This window comes from Saccopteryx leptura, chromosome 5, assembly GCF_036850995.1.
Source record: "Saccopteryx leptura isolate mSacLep1 chromosome 5, mSacLep1_pri_phased_curated, whole genome shotgun sequence".
Taxonomy (NCBI): Eukaryota; Metazoa; Chordata; class Mammalia; order Chiroptera; family Emballonuridae; genus Saccopteryx; species Saccopteryx leptura.
In genome coordinates, this window is record NC_089507.1 from 156,909,451 (window position 1) to 156,923,516 (window position 14,066).

At 44.1% G+C, this 14,066-nt stretch overlaps 1 protein-coding gene across 3 annotated transcripts in view; it reads right to left on the reverse strand.

The window, feature by feature from the left end:
• Positions 1-14,066, reverse strand: part of LDAH (lipid droplet associated hydrolase) — a 102,826-nt gene that overhangs the window by 13,806 nt on the left and 74,954 nt on the right. For all 3 annotated transcript variants that reach the window (XM_066386278.1, XM_066386279.1, XM_066386277.1), the window contains one exon: positions 6,157-6,239. In XM_066386278.1, the coding sequence (XP_066242375.1) occupies positions 6,157-6,239 (83 nt within the window). The remainder of the gene's footprint in view (positions 1-6,156; positions 6,240-14,066) is intronic.

Below are 14,066 nucleotides of genomic sequence, written 5' to 3' on the forward strand. Positions count from 1 at the left end.
TTGAGAGCTTCACTGTGGACCCTTCTGCTAGCCTCCCCTTGAGTTCTCTAGTGGAGTGTGATTGAGGGAAGGGGGTATTGGGGAACAAAGTCTTTAGAGTCACAGCCTGAGCTTCCAAATCCATCTCTGCCACCTGCTTGCTTATATCATCTCGGTTAAGTTACTTGACCTGACTCTGCCTCTTCTTTTCGTCAATAAAATGGTTTACTAATGGTATCTGTTCTCATACAGTTGTTCCAAAAATATAATGCTGTAATTCATATAAATCCTGTGCAGGAATGTAAGGCATGTACTAAGCATTCAATTAAAATTATTATTATTATTTATTAAAAAAAATTTTTTTTTTAAGATTTCTTTTTTTTTTTAATTTTTTTAAATTTTATTTTAGAGAGGAGGGGGGGGAGAGAGAGAGAGAAGGAGAGAGAGAGAGAGAGAAGGGGGAGGAGCAGGAAGCATCAACTCCCATATGTGCCTTGACCAGGGAAGCCAGGGTTTTGAACCGGCAACCTCAGTGTTTCCAGGTTGACACTTTATCCACTGCGCCACCACAGGTCAGGCTTATTATTATTATTAATTATATCCTAGATGTGCCTCTGAGTATTTAGAAAGATTGTTGGCTGACTTTTCTCCCCTCACGTGTCCCTTCCCAGATCGGCATTCTGTAGTGCAGGGTTTTGATGATGCTGACTGTGTAGCCAGCAGACCCAGGAGTGCCCCTGCCCCTGGGTCGCAGCCGCTGCCCCGTGAGATGCCTAAGGGGGGAGCGCTGAGGGAACAGAGCCGCACCTCATCTTTGCCAGGTCGTGGGTCCCGTGCCCCAGGGCAGAGCATTCAGATGAGCTGCTCCTGGGGTTTCTCTGCCTTCGCTAAGCAAGAGCCTTCTGCCCCTCCACTCTCCCGAGACAAACACCTAGAGGGAGAGGAACACGGGGGAGGGGGGTAGATCCGCTGCCAGTGCCCCTCCTCTGCTCCTCCCCAGAGGACGTGGCCATGTTGGTGCGGCTTCTCTCTGTGGTCCCAAGTGAGAGACACAAAGCTGGTCACTAGACAGCCCGGGGACTTCCGTCTGGGAGCTAGTGGATACTGTCCCTTAACCCTTGAGTCATGCAGAAAGAGGGCCCCACTTTGCTGGCCTTTTTGGGGCACAGTTGTTCCAGCCACAGAAAAGCAACCCAGGCCATAACTGCTCAGACCTGCTCCTCCTCCGTGGGGTGCCGATTCCCACAGCCCACTGAGCGATGGACCAGGGCCTCGTGGTCATAAGGACTGTGCTTCCACCTCCGTCCTCAGCCAGTTTTTTTAATCTTTTGGGGATTTTAATTCTTATTCTCTTTTTTTTTTTTTGTATTTTTCTGAAGCTGGAAACGGGGAGAGACAGTCAGACAGACTCCCACATGCGCCCGACCGGGATCCACCCGGCACGCCCACCAGGGGCGACGCTCTGCCCCTCCGGGGCGTCGCTCTGCCGCGACCAGAGCCACTCCAGCGCCCGGGGCAGAGGCCAAGGAGCCATCCCCAGCGCCCGGGCCATCTCTGCTCGAATGGAGCCCTGGCTCCTGTGTCCTGGGGACACCCTTTCCGGAGCCACTCTGTCGCCCTGGCCGGGCCCTCTGGGGGTAGGGGCAGTGCCCTCTGCTGGCAACCCCTCCAGTGCTCCCCACCTGTGTCACAAAGCTGTCTCCTGTGTCCTGGCTGGGAAGCACTTCAGAGCCTGTGGGCTGAGAGTGAGGCTCAGACTTGGTCTGGCAGTAGCACACACCAGCTGTTTCCATAAGCCTAGGCCAAAGATGGTCACAGCCGTTTAGAGTTTCCCTCCTAAGTGAGTTTTAAATGAAAACTTCAAGTTTCTAAATCAAACACAAACTCACTTTCCTACGAATGAGACACACATCCCTGCAGCTCGGAGCAATGACAGAGTACAGGGATGCTGACCTCCTACTGGCCTCAGACAGGCCAGGTGCCTCATAAAGCAGAGCACACCCCAGGGGCTCCCAGAGGGGTTGGGACTGGGGTGGCAAAACGCTCATGTGACTCTCTTACTCCGGCTTCTCTGTCCTGCTCTCATTCCCGCCCCTCCCCCTCCACTTCCGTCTTACTCACTAGTCCTCTCCTTCTCTCCACCTTCAGGCTGTGTCCCCACAATCAGTCTCTAGATTCTTCTCTCCTTATGCCACACATGTCCTTAGGTCACTGTACCCATGCTCGGGCTTCAGATGTACCCTTGTCTCTCCCAAGTCCAGTCCAGCCCAGGCCGCTCTCCCAATGTCACATCTACACGTCCAGCGGCCTGCCAGACCTGTGTCCACCTGGGTGGCCCACAGGTGTCTCAAACCCAAGTGCCCTAAAGACCACTTTCTCAACCATCTCCCACAACTCACTCCTCCTTCCATAGTCCCCATCTTGTCACCGTTCTAATACAGAGAAACGACCCCTGACTCCTCCTCACCATTCTCATACCTTATTAGTACAAAGTGCCTTTGCGTCTGCAGGTCTATAGGTCCATGCCAGTCAATGGTCAGATGTAGTGGCGTGTGTGTGTTGTGTGTTGTGTGTGTGTGTGTGTGTGTGTGGTAATGTAAACTTGGATGGAAAAAAGATTACATTTTTATTTTTGCTAATCTCTATAATTTAGTATTTCATTCAATTATGAATACTGGTAACAAATCACAGTGATATTAGTAATTCCATATTTTATTTATCACCTATAAAATTATGGAAATTTTCAAATGACAGTAAACTTGTTGTAGGTATCAAAAAATAACTTATGCTCAATCACCACAAATTTACAATAGTAATTCTGATTGCTATTTTATCTAATTATTTAATGTGTTAATAAAGATGTACATATTATATATTACAAATTTGTTTTTAAGATATTTTGATAATTATATCTTTTTTGTAATCTCATACATTTATTTTATGCACTCAAAAACATTATTCAGAGAAGGGTCCGTGCACGAGAGCCAAAGAGACCCACAGCGCAACACAGGCTGAGCGTCTGCACCGACCTGCGTCCCCGCCCACTCACCCAGGGTACAGGGCACATGTACTGACTACGCACCAGGCATCACGCATTGTGCTAGGCCCTAGGGATACAGACAGGAGAGAAACCCAGCGCCTCACCTCAAGGTGGGAGAGAGCAGAAGCTGACATTTACATACTGTATAGTGAATGCAACATTATAATGACATAGGGAGCCATGGAAACCAAGGGGAGAGACATCTAACCAAAACCAGAGACTGGGGAAGGCCTCCTGGGGATGGCAATGGAGCCAGGTTGTAAAGGACGGCAGGACGGAGTCAGGTGAAGAAAGAACACAACCACAACGCCACAGGCCATGAGTCTACTCTTCTGGAAACAGCTAGGGGTCTGAAATATTTGCTCCAAGAAAAGGAATTAACTTATGCAGTGGTGAAGCACTGCAAATAAATGCAGCTTGATGCTGTGCATACAGTCTCTAGACCTAGGAGGGAGAGAGGGAGGGAGAGAGAGAGGGAGAGAGGAAGGGAGAGAGAGAGGGAGAGAAGGAGGGAGGGAAGGAGGAAGAGAGGGAGGGAGAGAGGGAGGGAGGGAGGGAGGGAGGAAGGAAGAAAAGAAGGGAGGGAGGGAGGAAAGAACAGCCCAGTATATTTTTCAGAGTCAAAAAGGCCAATTTTCCAGATTAAAAAGTTCTCTTCAGGTGGACAATGAAAATCCAGAGGTAGAAATTTGAATTTAGAACCAAAACCTATGGATGATGGTCTGATAGTTTTGTAGAGGGGTGGATTCAAAGGCCACCACATGATACAGTAGAGACTATTTGTAGACTAACTTCCTGTGGCTTCTTGACTGAATGGCACAAAGAAGACATATTCTTCAGAATTGTCTTGAATGTTGAATAACTGATATACTGAGTGATTTTTGCAACAAAGCGTACAGCTCAGAAAAGTATTCACATTGGGCAGTCCTGGATAGGTATGAAGTTTCTGAATGCCCACATCTGGGCTGAAATGGGGCAGTATCCCTGACTGGAACATCTACAATAGGGATTTATCTACTCTTAGGAAGTGGCTTTCAAGTTTGACTCATTATTAGGTGGTTTGGAAGGGGGGAGACAACGCCCACTATCTCCCTAGAACTATGTGCCCTTTTGAGTTTCTTTATTTTCTCAAGCAGATGGGACGTGTGTTGATTCAACTCCCCCCAATATTAAATTACAGCATGTTTCCTCTTTTGTTCATTACAGAAACAAAAAGTTCCTGCCTCTGTACCTCGTTTCCCTTAGGAGCTGGAATTGCATTATTCTAGTGGGGAGCACAGACTTTGCTGGTATAAAGGATAATCAAGTAATTGCAAGTATTTTACCCCATTACACTAAACAATGGCCTGCTTTTCCATATTTCACCAGTACATTTAATGCTGTCCGAAAAACAAAACAAAGCCATTCTCCGTAGTCAGAAAAGTTTATTCCTCCAACTGAGTATTAATATTAACCTTGAAACGTCTGCCATCTACCATTCTAGCCCCATGCTTCCCCCATAAAAGCTGCAGCAAACGTACAGCCCTGACACAGTTACCACGAGCAGGCCTCTGTCTGGGAATGATTACGCCTGCATATGGATTTAACTTAGGACGGGAATAAGTTAGCACCTTCCTCTGACCTCTCTCTGAGCACAACATCCAAACAGAATCCAGGAATGATGAGTATTTTACAGCAGCTGGCTCCCACAGGTGGTAGGGCGGGCTTGGACACACCAGGGTCTAGTCAGTCAGCAAGTGTGAGTTTTGGAAGTGAGTATCTGCCAGTCTTATTATTAACTGGGAGTTGAGTTGTTTTTATGAACTTCCAGCCTTGAGAACTTAAATGCATTTTTGAAATAAATTCAGTTATAATTTAACTGAAAAATAAAATACTGTTTTTCTTGTATTTTTCACATCTTTCAATGACTGAAAAAAAAACCCAGAAAGCCCTGGAGAAAGAGTCCTTCTAAGGCCCCAACCTTCCCCATGCAGCTTGTGAGAGCTTCCTTCTGGGTCCAAAATTTTCACCTGTAGCCAACTGCTGTTTGGGAAAGACAGTGACCACTATGGCCAGAGACAAACACAAACTGGCATTTTCAAAGTTCTCTCTGGATGATGCTAGTACAGGGCAATACTCTGAAAATATTTTTGAAAGGAACACGTATAGTTCTTGCTTTAAGGTAATTGTATTTGGAAATGTGAATTAACCCTGTAGGTCAGTTTAAGTCAAACAACTCAAAGTTGAGGAAGAGATTCCAAGCGCAGTAGATTTTACTTGTGGCTGTAGGTTCCTTCAGGAGGGCCCATCACATCGCTCCCAGCAGATGTCACAGTGCAGCACCAACCACAAAGCTCTAAACCAGCACAGTCCAACAGAAAGATAGAGGTGCACACGTAATTTAAAGATTTCTAGTAGCTTTATCAAAAGAGGTATAAAGAAATGGATGAAATGACTTTTAATAATATACTTGACTTAACCCAACATATCTTAAGATATTATCATTTCAACATGTAATCACTATACAAATATTAATGAAATATTTTACTTTTTTGGTACTACGTTTCTGAAACCCCAAGCACTGCACATTGACCATACATTTCAAATTAAACTATAGTCACAAATAACCATTCAGTTTCTGAGACTGGTGCTTCCAAATGTTTGTTTAAGATTCTGCCATTTGCAGCAGCAACTCACGAAGGCTAAATTTTTCAATCTTTGTCTTTCTACACTGCTTGTATAGAAAACTGGTCTTGGTGTCGGCTGGACATTTCTACTCTAATACATTGGAGAACAGGAAAGACAGGCTCGCTGAGTCACTGGGTTGCAGTAATGTTAGTTCTTTTCCAATGTTTTACTTACATTTTAATAGAACTTATTTATTCTATAAATATCATTGAGAATCTTCTCAGTACACAAGGCCCTAGAGAGAGTATGGATTCCAAAAATTAACCCAGCAAAGACAGGTGGTAAAGTATATTTAATTACCTACTTTCTATGCAACATTCAAAGATAGCATTGATTTTAACTAGAAGTAGAACTCTACCTGAAATCTACCTATCCCTGAGGTCCTACAGATTCTAACCAAGTCCAGCCTTTTTATTGTTAGTAACTATTTCTGCCCATCTACTTACGTCCATGCAGCACTATGTAATTACCTTAGATAAATGTTCCTTTATGATTTCATTGTCTCTCTTCACCACCTGCATCATTTCTTGGGCTCCAAGATAGGCAGCATTAACTACATTAAAAAAAAAAAAAAGCCAAACACTTAGAATAGACAGGACAAACACAACTGTCAAATTAGTTGCAGTAAATTCCTGTCCCCCCTTTTCCTTTGGCAAGTGCTATCTGATGTGAGATGGTGAGGCCCAGACAGGCACATGAGTCAGGCAAGGGCACTGTCTCTGGAAACAGGATCACGTGTTATAGCAGAGCCTCTGCTCACCCTCACCTGGCTCTCTCAACAGCAATGTTTGGCAGTATGATGGCCTAATGCCAGACACCACGGCAGATGACATGTGTAATTGTATCTGATCAATGTGCTTTTATGTCTTAAGGATTAGAAGCACACGTTGTTGCAGATAAATCTTTAGAAGCACAAACGTTTACAGATCTCTGACAAAGGTAGCATTTCAGAAGAGCAGAAAACAGGGGTCTGCGATGGGCAGAATTCCAAGATGACACAAGTATCCGTTGCCCTTTCATAATCCCCTTCCTGTTGAGTGTGGGTGGGACCTGTGACTATGATGACATATTGCTCCCAGACCAAGTTATGTTATATAATGAAGATGACTTTAAGGAAGATGATCCCGGTGGGCCTAACCTAATCACACAAGTCCTCCACAATCTGAGTTTTCTCCGGCTGGTGGCAGAAGGGGAAGTCAGAGATTCAAAGCACAAAAGTATTAAATGCACCACTGCTGGAGTGAGGATGAAGCTCGTGCAGTAAGGGCCTGAGGTGACCTCTAGGACTGAGACAGACCCCTCACTGACAGCCGGAAAGAAAATGGGGGCCTTGGGCATAAAGCCACGTGACCTGGGTTTTGCCAACAACCCAAATGAGCTAAGTGGACTTTTGGACTTGCAAGGGCATCAGCGAGGCTCCTGAGATCTGGGCAATGGTGATTTGTGAGCCAGGTAGGAGCTACATGGGAGGCTTGCTTTGTGCTCACTTTTGGGGGCAAATACTTATGTTTTCAGCACTTTTCTGCAGTGTCATTGTTGAATTAGAAAAAGTTTATAAGTTCAAACAACTAGTAAAAGGAATCACATTTTTAAAAGTAGAGTTTTCATCAAGGAAGGTATCTCTACCACCTTTATTTCTACTCTTTTCCCCCCAATAATTTTTTACCTGAGTATACTGTTCAAAGATAAAGGTCTGCAGGGTACGCATGACCTTCCTGTGACTGCCTAAGAGAAGTCACCTTTTTCATTCCTCAGACATGCTCATAACACAACACAGTGATCAGAAATAAATAATACCACATAGAAGTGTAATTTCCTGAGGGGAAAACACGTTTCTCTTGACAATGACTGGCACCCACATTCCTGGAAGCCCAGCAGAGTTCAGGGCTTCAAGCACCCCAGTGGAGGAAATATCAAGTAGCCGGAATAATGGAAACAAAAACACGAAAGGGAATGATTCAGAAGAATCATAATTGTTCACTTCTGTTTCATCACCAATCTAAATGCAGCTGCTAAAAAAAGAAAAACCACTGAAGAGTCTAACATTCGCTTTTATTCACTCCTATCATCTTCTGCGATACGTGTAATGTTCAAATATTACTACAGAGCTTCAACTCATGGTCAAGTGGCTCATGGCTTGAAATAGTATGGGCTGAGTATGGGCTAAGGCTGGAGATCAAAAGGACATTCTTCTCACAGGTCAAATGGTATCACTGAATTCTCCAAGGACACAACATCTACAAAAGAAACCTGCCTTTTGTTTAGCATCATTGCCCTTTTTTTTTTTTTTTTTTACACAGAGAGAGTTAGAGAATGGGATAGATAGGGACAAACAAGAACGGAGAGAGATGAGAAGCATAAATCATCAGTTTTTCGTTGTGACAGCTTAGTTGTTCATTGATTGCTTTCTCATATGTGCCTTGACCGCGGGCCTTCAGCAGACCGAGTAACCCCTTGCTCGAGCCAGCGACCTTGGGTCCAAGCTGGTGAGTGTTGCTCAAACCAGATGAGCCCGTGCTCAAGCTGGCGACCTCGGGGTCTCGAACCTGGGTCCTCTGCATCCCAGTCTGACGTTCTATCCGCTGTGCCACTGCCTGGTCAGGCATTGTTGCCTATCTTGATGTCATTTTGTCTCTCTGAAAAGATCAAGTCATCTTTAAGTCCAATTTCATTTATCCCCCTCCTTACTTTTCTGGGTAGAACTGACCTCTCCCTTCTTGGTGCCACTCGGGTCCTGTATCTGTGTTCATGACAGCCCTTGCTGTCATATAGTGAAATTCTCCACATTTGTCATCCCGACTGTGCTGGAAATGACTTAGGGCAGGGGCTGTATTTCATTTACTATTCCTTGCAGTGCTCATCCAAGTGCTTGGTTCAGGGCAGTTCGCAGTCAAGGTTGTTAAAGGAAACATCTGGGAAGGGACTGAGCGAGGTGGGAGCTGGGCAGGTTGGTGTTTCTCAGGGAGTAAGGGGTCTTTGAAAGTGATGCTAGAGCTGCCATCACTGGAAGCCAGAACCCAAGGCTGAGGCACACGTAAGCCGAGCTGGCAGGGTACTGGTACAAAACAGGGACAAATCATTGCAAGCAAGGGGGAGAGTCTGAGAACTCCCGTTAAGACTGGCTGCAAACTAGGCCGCAGAACCCACTGGTCAGTGCAGCAAGAGAAAATGCCAAGGGAACTGAATGCACAATTAATGATAAACTAGGTGTTGGAGAGATGTATGAAGTACATCTAGAACTTGGGGGTGGGAAGCCAGGTTTCCTGCGTTTTGGTGGGATGCAGATTCCCCAGCGGAATGCCCCAACTGTTCTGTTTTGCCATCATGTTGGGGAGACAGAGCTGCTGGCGCTGAAGCAAAGGGAATGACTGGAGATGGGTGTAGTTTATCTGGGTGGATTTCAAAGGTAGGAAATCAACCACATGTGGGTGTGCACACTGCGGCATAAAATGTGATATTCTGACCAAATCATTACTTGTAGTCACTTTGATTAAAAATAAAATGGCTGACAGGTTCTATATGTCCAAAGTATATTCCATGATGTTCACTAAGAAAAATCAATCTCTTTTAAAAATGTTCATTACAAGATTTGTTGGATTAGAAAAAAGGTTTGGTGTATTCCCCTTCATGATGGGAGGATGGCTGGGGAGACTGGCTATTAGTAAGCACACTCATAGATGTCAAACAGTGAAGAGTTTTATTTTAAATTCTCTTTACAATAAAAGCGTGCTAGCAATCACCATGGGAACTGAGATGGGCTCTATCTAGCATTTGGTGCATCGAGACACACTTCAAAATGGGCCTGTCATAAAGTCCCTATATAGCTTAGGCTGAGGTTGTCTCTCTGGGGTGTTCTGGCTGTCACAGATTTTAGTTATGGTGGGGAGAAGATGGAAGTTAGCTGTCTCAGTTACTGGTTAACTAGTATGGATGGATTTACCTAGCTAAGTGTGTGATGGGTGGGGTATGCTATAATCAAGTTCATGGAAGATGAGTCCCAGGACCAGCTCGAAGTGGGGAGGTAGTAGGTACTATGTACCTACCCAAGAGCCAGTAAGAACAATAAAAAAAAAACTATATTTTTCTACTAGAGACATGGGAAAGTCAAAACATAGGCTTCACATCCCTTACAGCTAGGGATGTTGCATAGTTCTGGCTAATAATTTATTGGCAGAAGTTTCTGGAGGATTTCTCTTTCTAAGTAAGCCAAAGCCTCATCAGAATAAGCTGTCTGTTCCCCCACCCCCAGCCCCTGCCCCTCTGTGTCCTTCATCGGCCTGAATGTCAGACGTGAGGCCTAGGGGGCATAAGTCATCATGTGATCAGGAGATGGAAACAACATGGAAATAAAGGTCTACGTGCAAAGGACAAGAGTGAAAATATAGAAAGAACCCACATCCTGATGGCACCATTGAGATGTTATTTAACTCTAGACTACCTTCCTATAGATCCTTGGTTCATGAGAAAAATAAGTTCCTGTTTAGGCCACTGTAATATATAGTAGTTTTCTATTATCTATAGCTAAACTCAATCCTAGCTATTTAAAGCAAGTAAAGATGAGACCTTTGAATTTCCTGGGTGCGTCTGGTCACAGCACAGGGGCTGATGCTGTCCTGAACCTCCTATCAGATTCTGGTGCTTGACGAGGGGAGCAGGGTGGCATCCTGCTGTATCCGTCTGAGAGGAGGCTGAGGAGGGAGCTGACCGGGAAGGAGCCTTCCAGGGATCGTCCCTCCTAGCACATCTTCTGACTGGTCATGAGGCTGGCAAGATGTTGCTGGATGTAGGGGAGTTAGGGACGTACAAGCCAACCAGGGCTGCATGGTAACAAATTCTTGGGTTTGAGGACTGTGAAACCGGATGGTCATGGAGACACGAGTATCCCACACTCCAGCAGAGCTCCACCCAGACTGGTGTCTGAGAGGCGTAAACCAGGAGAGCTCGTCAGAAGATGAAGCAGAACCGGACATGCTCAGAAACCCAGATGAAGTCTTCTACAAGGAGAGTTCTTTGGTGCTCTTTATTTTTTTCCAGATTGTTTTCCACCTTTCCCTAATGGTGCCAAATGTGGCTTTTAGCAATCTGAAAACCAGACTTAAAAATGTAATTCTCGCATTCCAAAATTTCTGCAGAACTTAAGAGGAATGTTTATTGTTCATACAATGTATTAGTGTTTCTCCAAAAGTCAAGAATTTGGTTATTATAACCATCCATTTAGTCTGCAAATAGATAATCTTTTCTATGGGACAAGGAGTTCACCAAAGAGAAAAACACTTTCAAAGTGTATGATTTTTAAAAGTAATACAATTTTTTAGAGTGTTGAATAATTTAAATATAAATGTAAAATTTTCCTTAGGGGGAAAAATAGTAAAACCTCAAGTCATTTAATTCTAAAACAAAGATGATATTCTAGTACCTTATCTAATCACATTTTGCCCTAAATCCTAATACTGACCACATGCACACACAAAAATCTTTTCCTTCATTGCAGAATTTTAAGCTAAACTTCCATGAAATGTGAAAGTTACAGTTGGCTTTCCTACACAGATTTTCCTAAGCTACACACATAAATGACAGAATAGGTATCATGGGAGTCTAGTTTTGTCTTTTATTAAAAAGATTACTCTGGGATTGAGTTAGACATTCTGAGAAGAAATCTGTGATTCTTTAGTGAAGCTATGTGTCAGCTCATTGAATAGTCCAGTTCCTTTCATATCACTGTACATGTTTTCAAAAGTTATTTCCATATTGATTAAGGAAAGAAAAGATATGAAAGTTTCCTTTACAAGAATGTATGCAACAGAGTAACGTAACCTGCCAGGAATGCCCTTTGTCTCTGTACTGTTTTTCTAGTTAGGTAACTGAAAGGAATTAAAACATCAGTTTGGCCTAACTAATGACAAGACCCTAGAATATTTTTTAAAGTTAATTATCTTGACCTGTGATACTGCTAAGCTAAAATATATTTGCTTTTAGCTTTGATCAGAAAATCCAATTTAGCTGTCTCAGTGAAAAACATTTCTCATGAAACAGAAGAACATCTATTCTAAAGAAAATACATAGCAGCAATCATTCCAGAATTAAAATTAAAGAAAAAAACTCCCATATATTTTCTTTAAAAAGAACATTTAAAACAATCTAGTTACACAAGTTGAACGGATGGACACTGTGGTCAAGTTTCTGAAGTATGCTAATTGCATGAGGGCCACTTTTCTCTGAATGCTGGATACCAGCCTGGTGAAGAAGGCAAAGGCACAGACCCTCGGCCTGCAGAAAGGGACATGCCATCTTTGCCAAAGGGTAACAGTGTCGGAAATACCTGAATATGTTGGTTCCTTAAATTTTTCAGACCTTACAAAAACAGTAACAACAAAATAAAAATGTATAAACTAAAAATATTTTGGTTCCTTGAATTTTTCAGACTTTACTACAACAACAACAATTGAAGCAAATATGTGTATAAACTAAAGGATACAGAAAATCAGTTTCTATCTAGACAGGGTAGGATTTATTATCCACTACTTGGACTGGCAAACTTCCTCCGTTTGTTTCCGTGAGATTTCTAGTGAAGCACAGACATGACATAATGTGCAAACATCGCAGGCCTAAAAGTCAGGCTGGCATGTTAAAGGTCATTGTCTGGATGACAGGCCTCAGAGAAGCGGGTCTGCAGGGGGACGTTCAGAAGGCACAGTGAGAATGACCACTGAGGACCATCTCGGACCTAGTATCCCTTTCTCCTGACAACCCTTCTTAGTGCCATCTACAACCTTGCCACCAACTCAAGTGGCTCGTTTGCATTTTGATTACCTTCCTCATTGATGGGAGATATGCTTTGGAAGAGTCCGCTAATTACATGTAAGGGCCAGTGTCTTATTACCATTGTTCTCTCTCAGTGGACCTATTCTATATGTAGTAAGCCAGTTAATAGGAATCTTTTAAGGGATGGCCAGAACAGGCCTGGGTAAAGGTGGCTTCTGTGGTAGCTGTTGCAGGAGAAGGCAAGGGTGGCACAGGATTCAAGGGGGACAGGTGGGAAGAAGTTGGCTAGAGTGATTGAGATGCTTGGTAAAGGATCATCTGAGAGTCACTACTAGGAGACTGAACCCAGAACCCGAAGAAGACTGGGCCTGACCAGGTGGTGGTGCATTGGATAGAGTGTCGGACTAGGACGCAGAGGACCCAGGTTCAAAACCCTGAGTTGCTGGCTTGAGCTTGGGCTTACCAGCTTGAGTGTGGGGTTGCTGCCTTGAGTGTGGGATCATAGACATGACCCCATGGTTGCTGGCTTGAGCCCAGGGTCACTCTGCTGTAGCCCCTTGATCAAGGCACATATGAGAAAGCAAGCAATGAACAACTAAGGTGCCGATTGATGGTTCTTATCTCTCTCCCTTCCTCTCTGTGCCTATCTGTCCCTCTCTCTGTCTCTGAGACACACACACACACACACACACACACACACACACACACACACCCCTACCCCCCGGTATTGTTGCCTACTTTCCCTTTACCCAAGGTTATAGACGCCGAGTGGCTAATGGGAAAAACCTCCAGAGAAGGCCAGATCTAGAATGAAGACAAAAAAAATAATCTGAGAAGAGATGTTAGAAACAGGAGGGCTGTGCTTCAAACACTGGTTTGCAAGTTGGTTGTTAGGGACAGAGATGAAGCAATGTGGTCTGGCTCACAGAGTCTGTTTTGCACATAGCATGTCTCTACTATGGCTGTGTGGGAAAGGAATCTCAGGGTTCTCCAAGCAACAGTGTATATAGCTGGAAGGCTCTGGGCAACCATGGAGAGGAACATGTCCTGCGTCCAAACTGTCTTGCACCTTGATGCCTGCGGTTGGGCTCTGGAAGATGCAGCAGGAGGTCAGTCACTGCAGCTGAAAGGAAGATTCCTTTCCCTCAAGTGCCACTTATAAACACTGTTTCTTTAAGAGGGGTACATAATTCTGATATAGAAAAACTGGAAAATACCTTTAAGAATTACCTGTTTTAATTAAAAACATAAACACTGATTATTTGCCATATGTAATATATTATATTCAGCCCCTCTGTATCCTTGGGTTTTGTATCTGCAGATTCAACTAGCCTTGGAGTGAAAATGTTTTTTAAAAAATTACAGAAAGCTGCAAAAAGCAAACTTGAATTTGTCATGTCCTGAACAGTGTGCAGACTCCACTCAAATAAAGTGAGGTGTAGGCACTTTACTCTGCTGTAGCCTATATGCAAATACTACACCATTTTCTTTGCCTTTTTTTAATTTGGATTATCCTGAAGTGAGTAGTGGGGAGGCAGAGAGACAGACTCCCGCATGCGCCAGACCGGGATCCACCGGGCATACCCACTAGGGGGAGATGCTCTGCCCATCTAGGGCG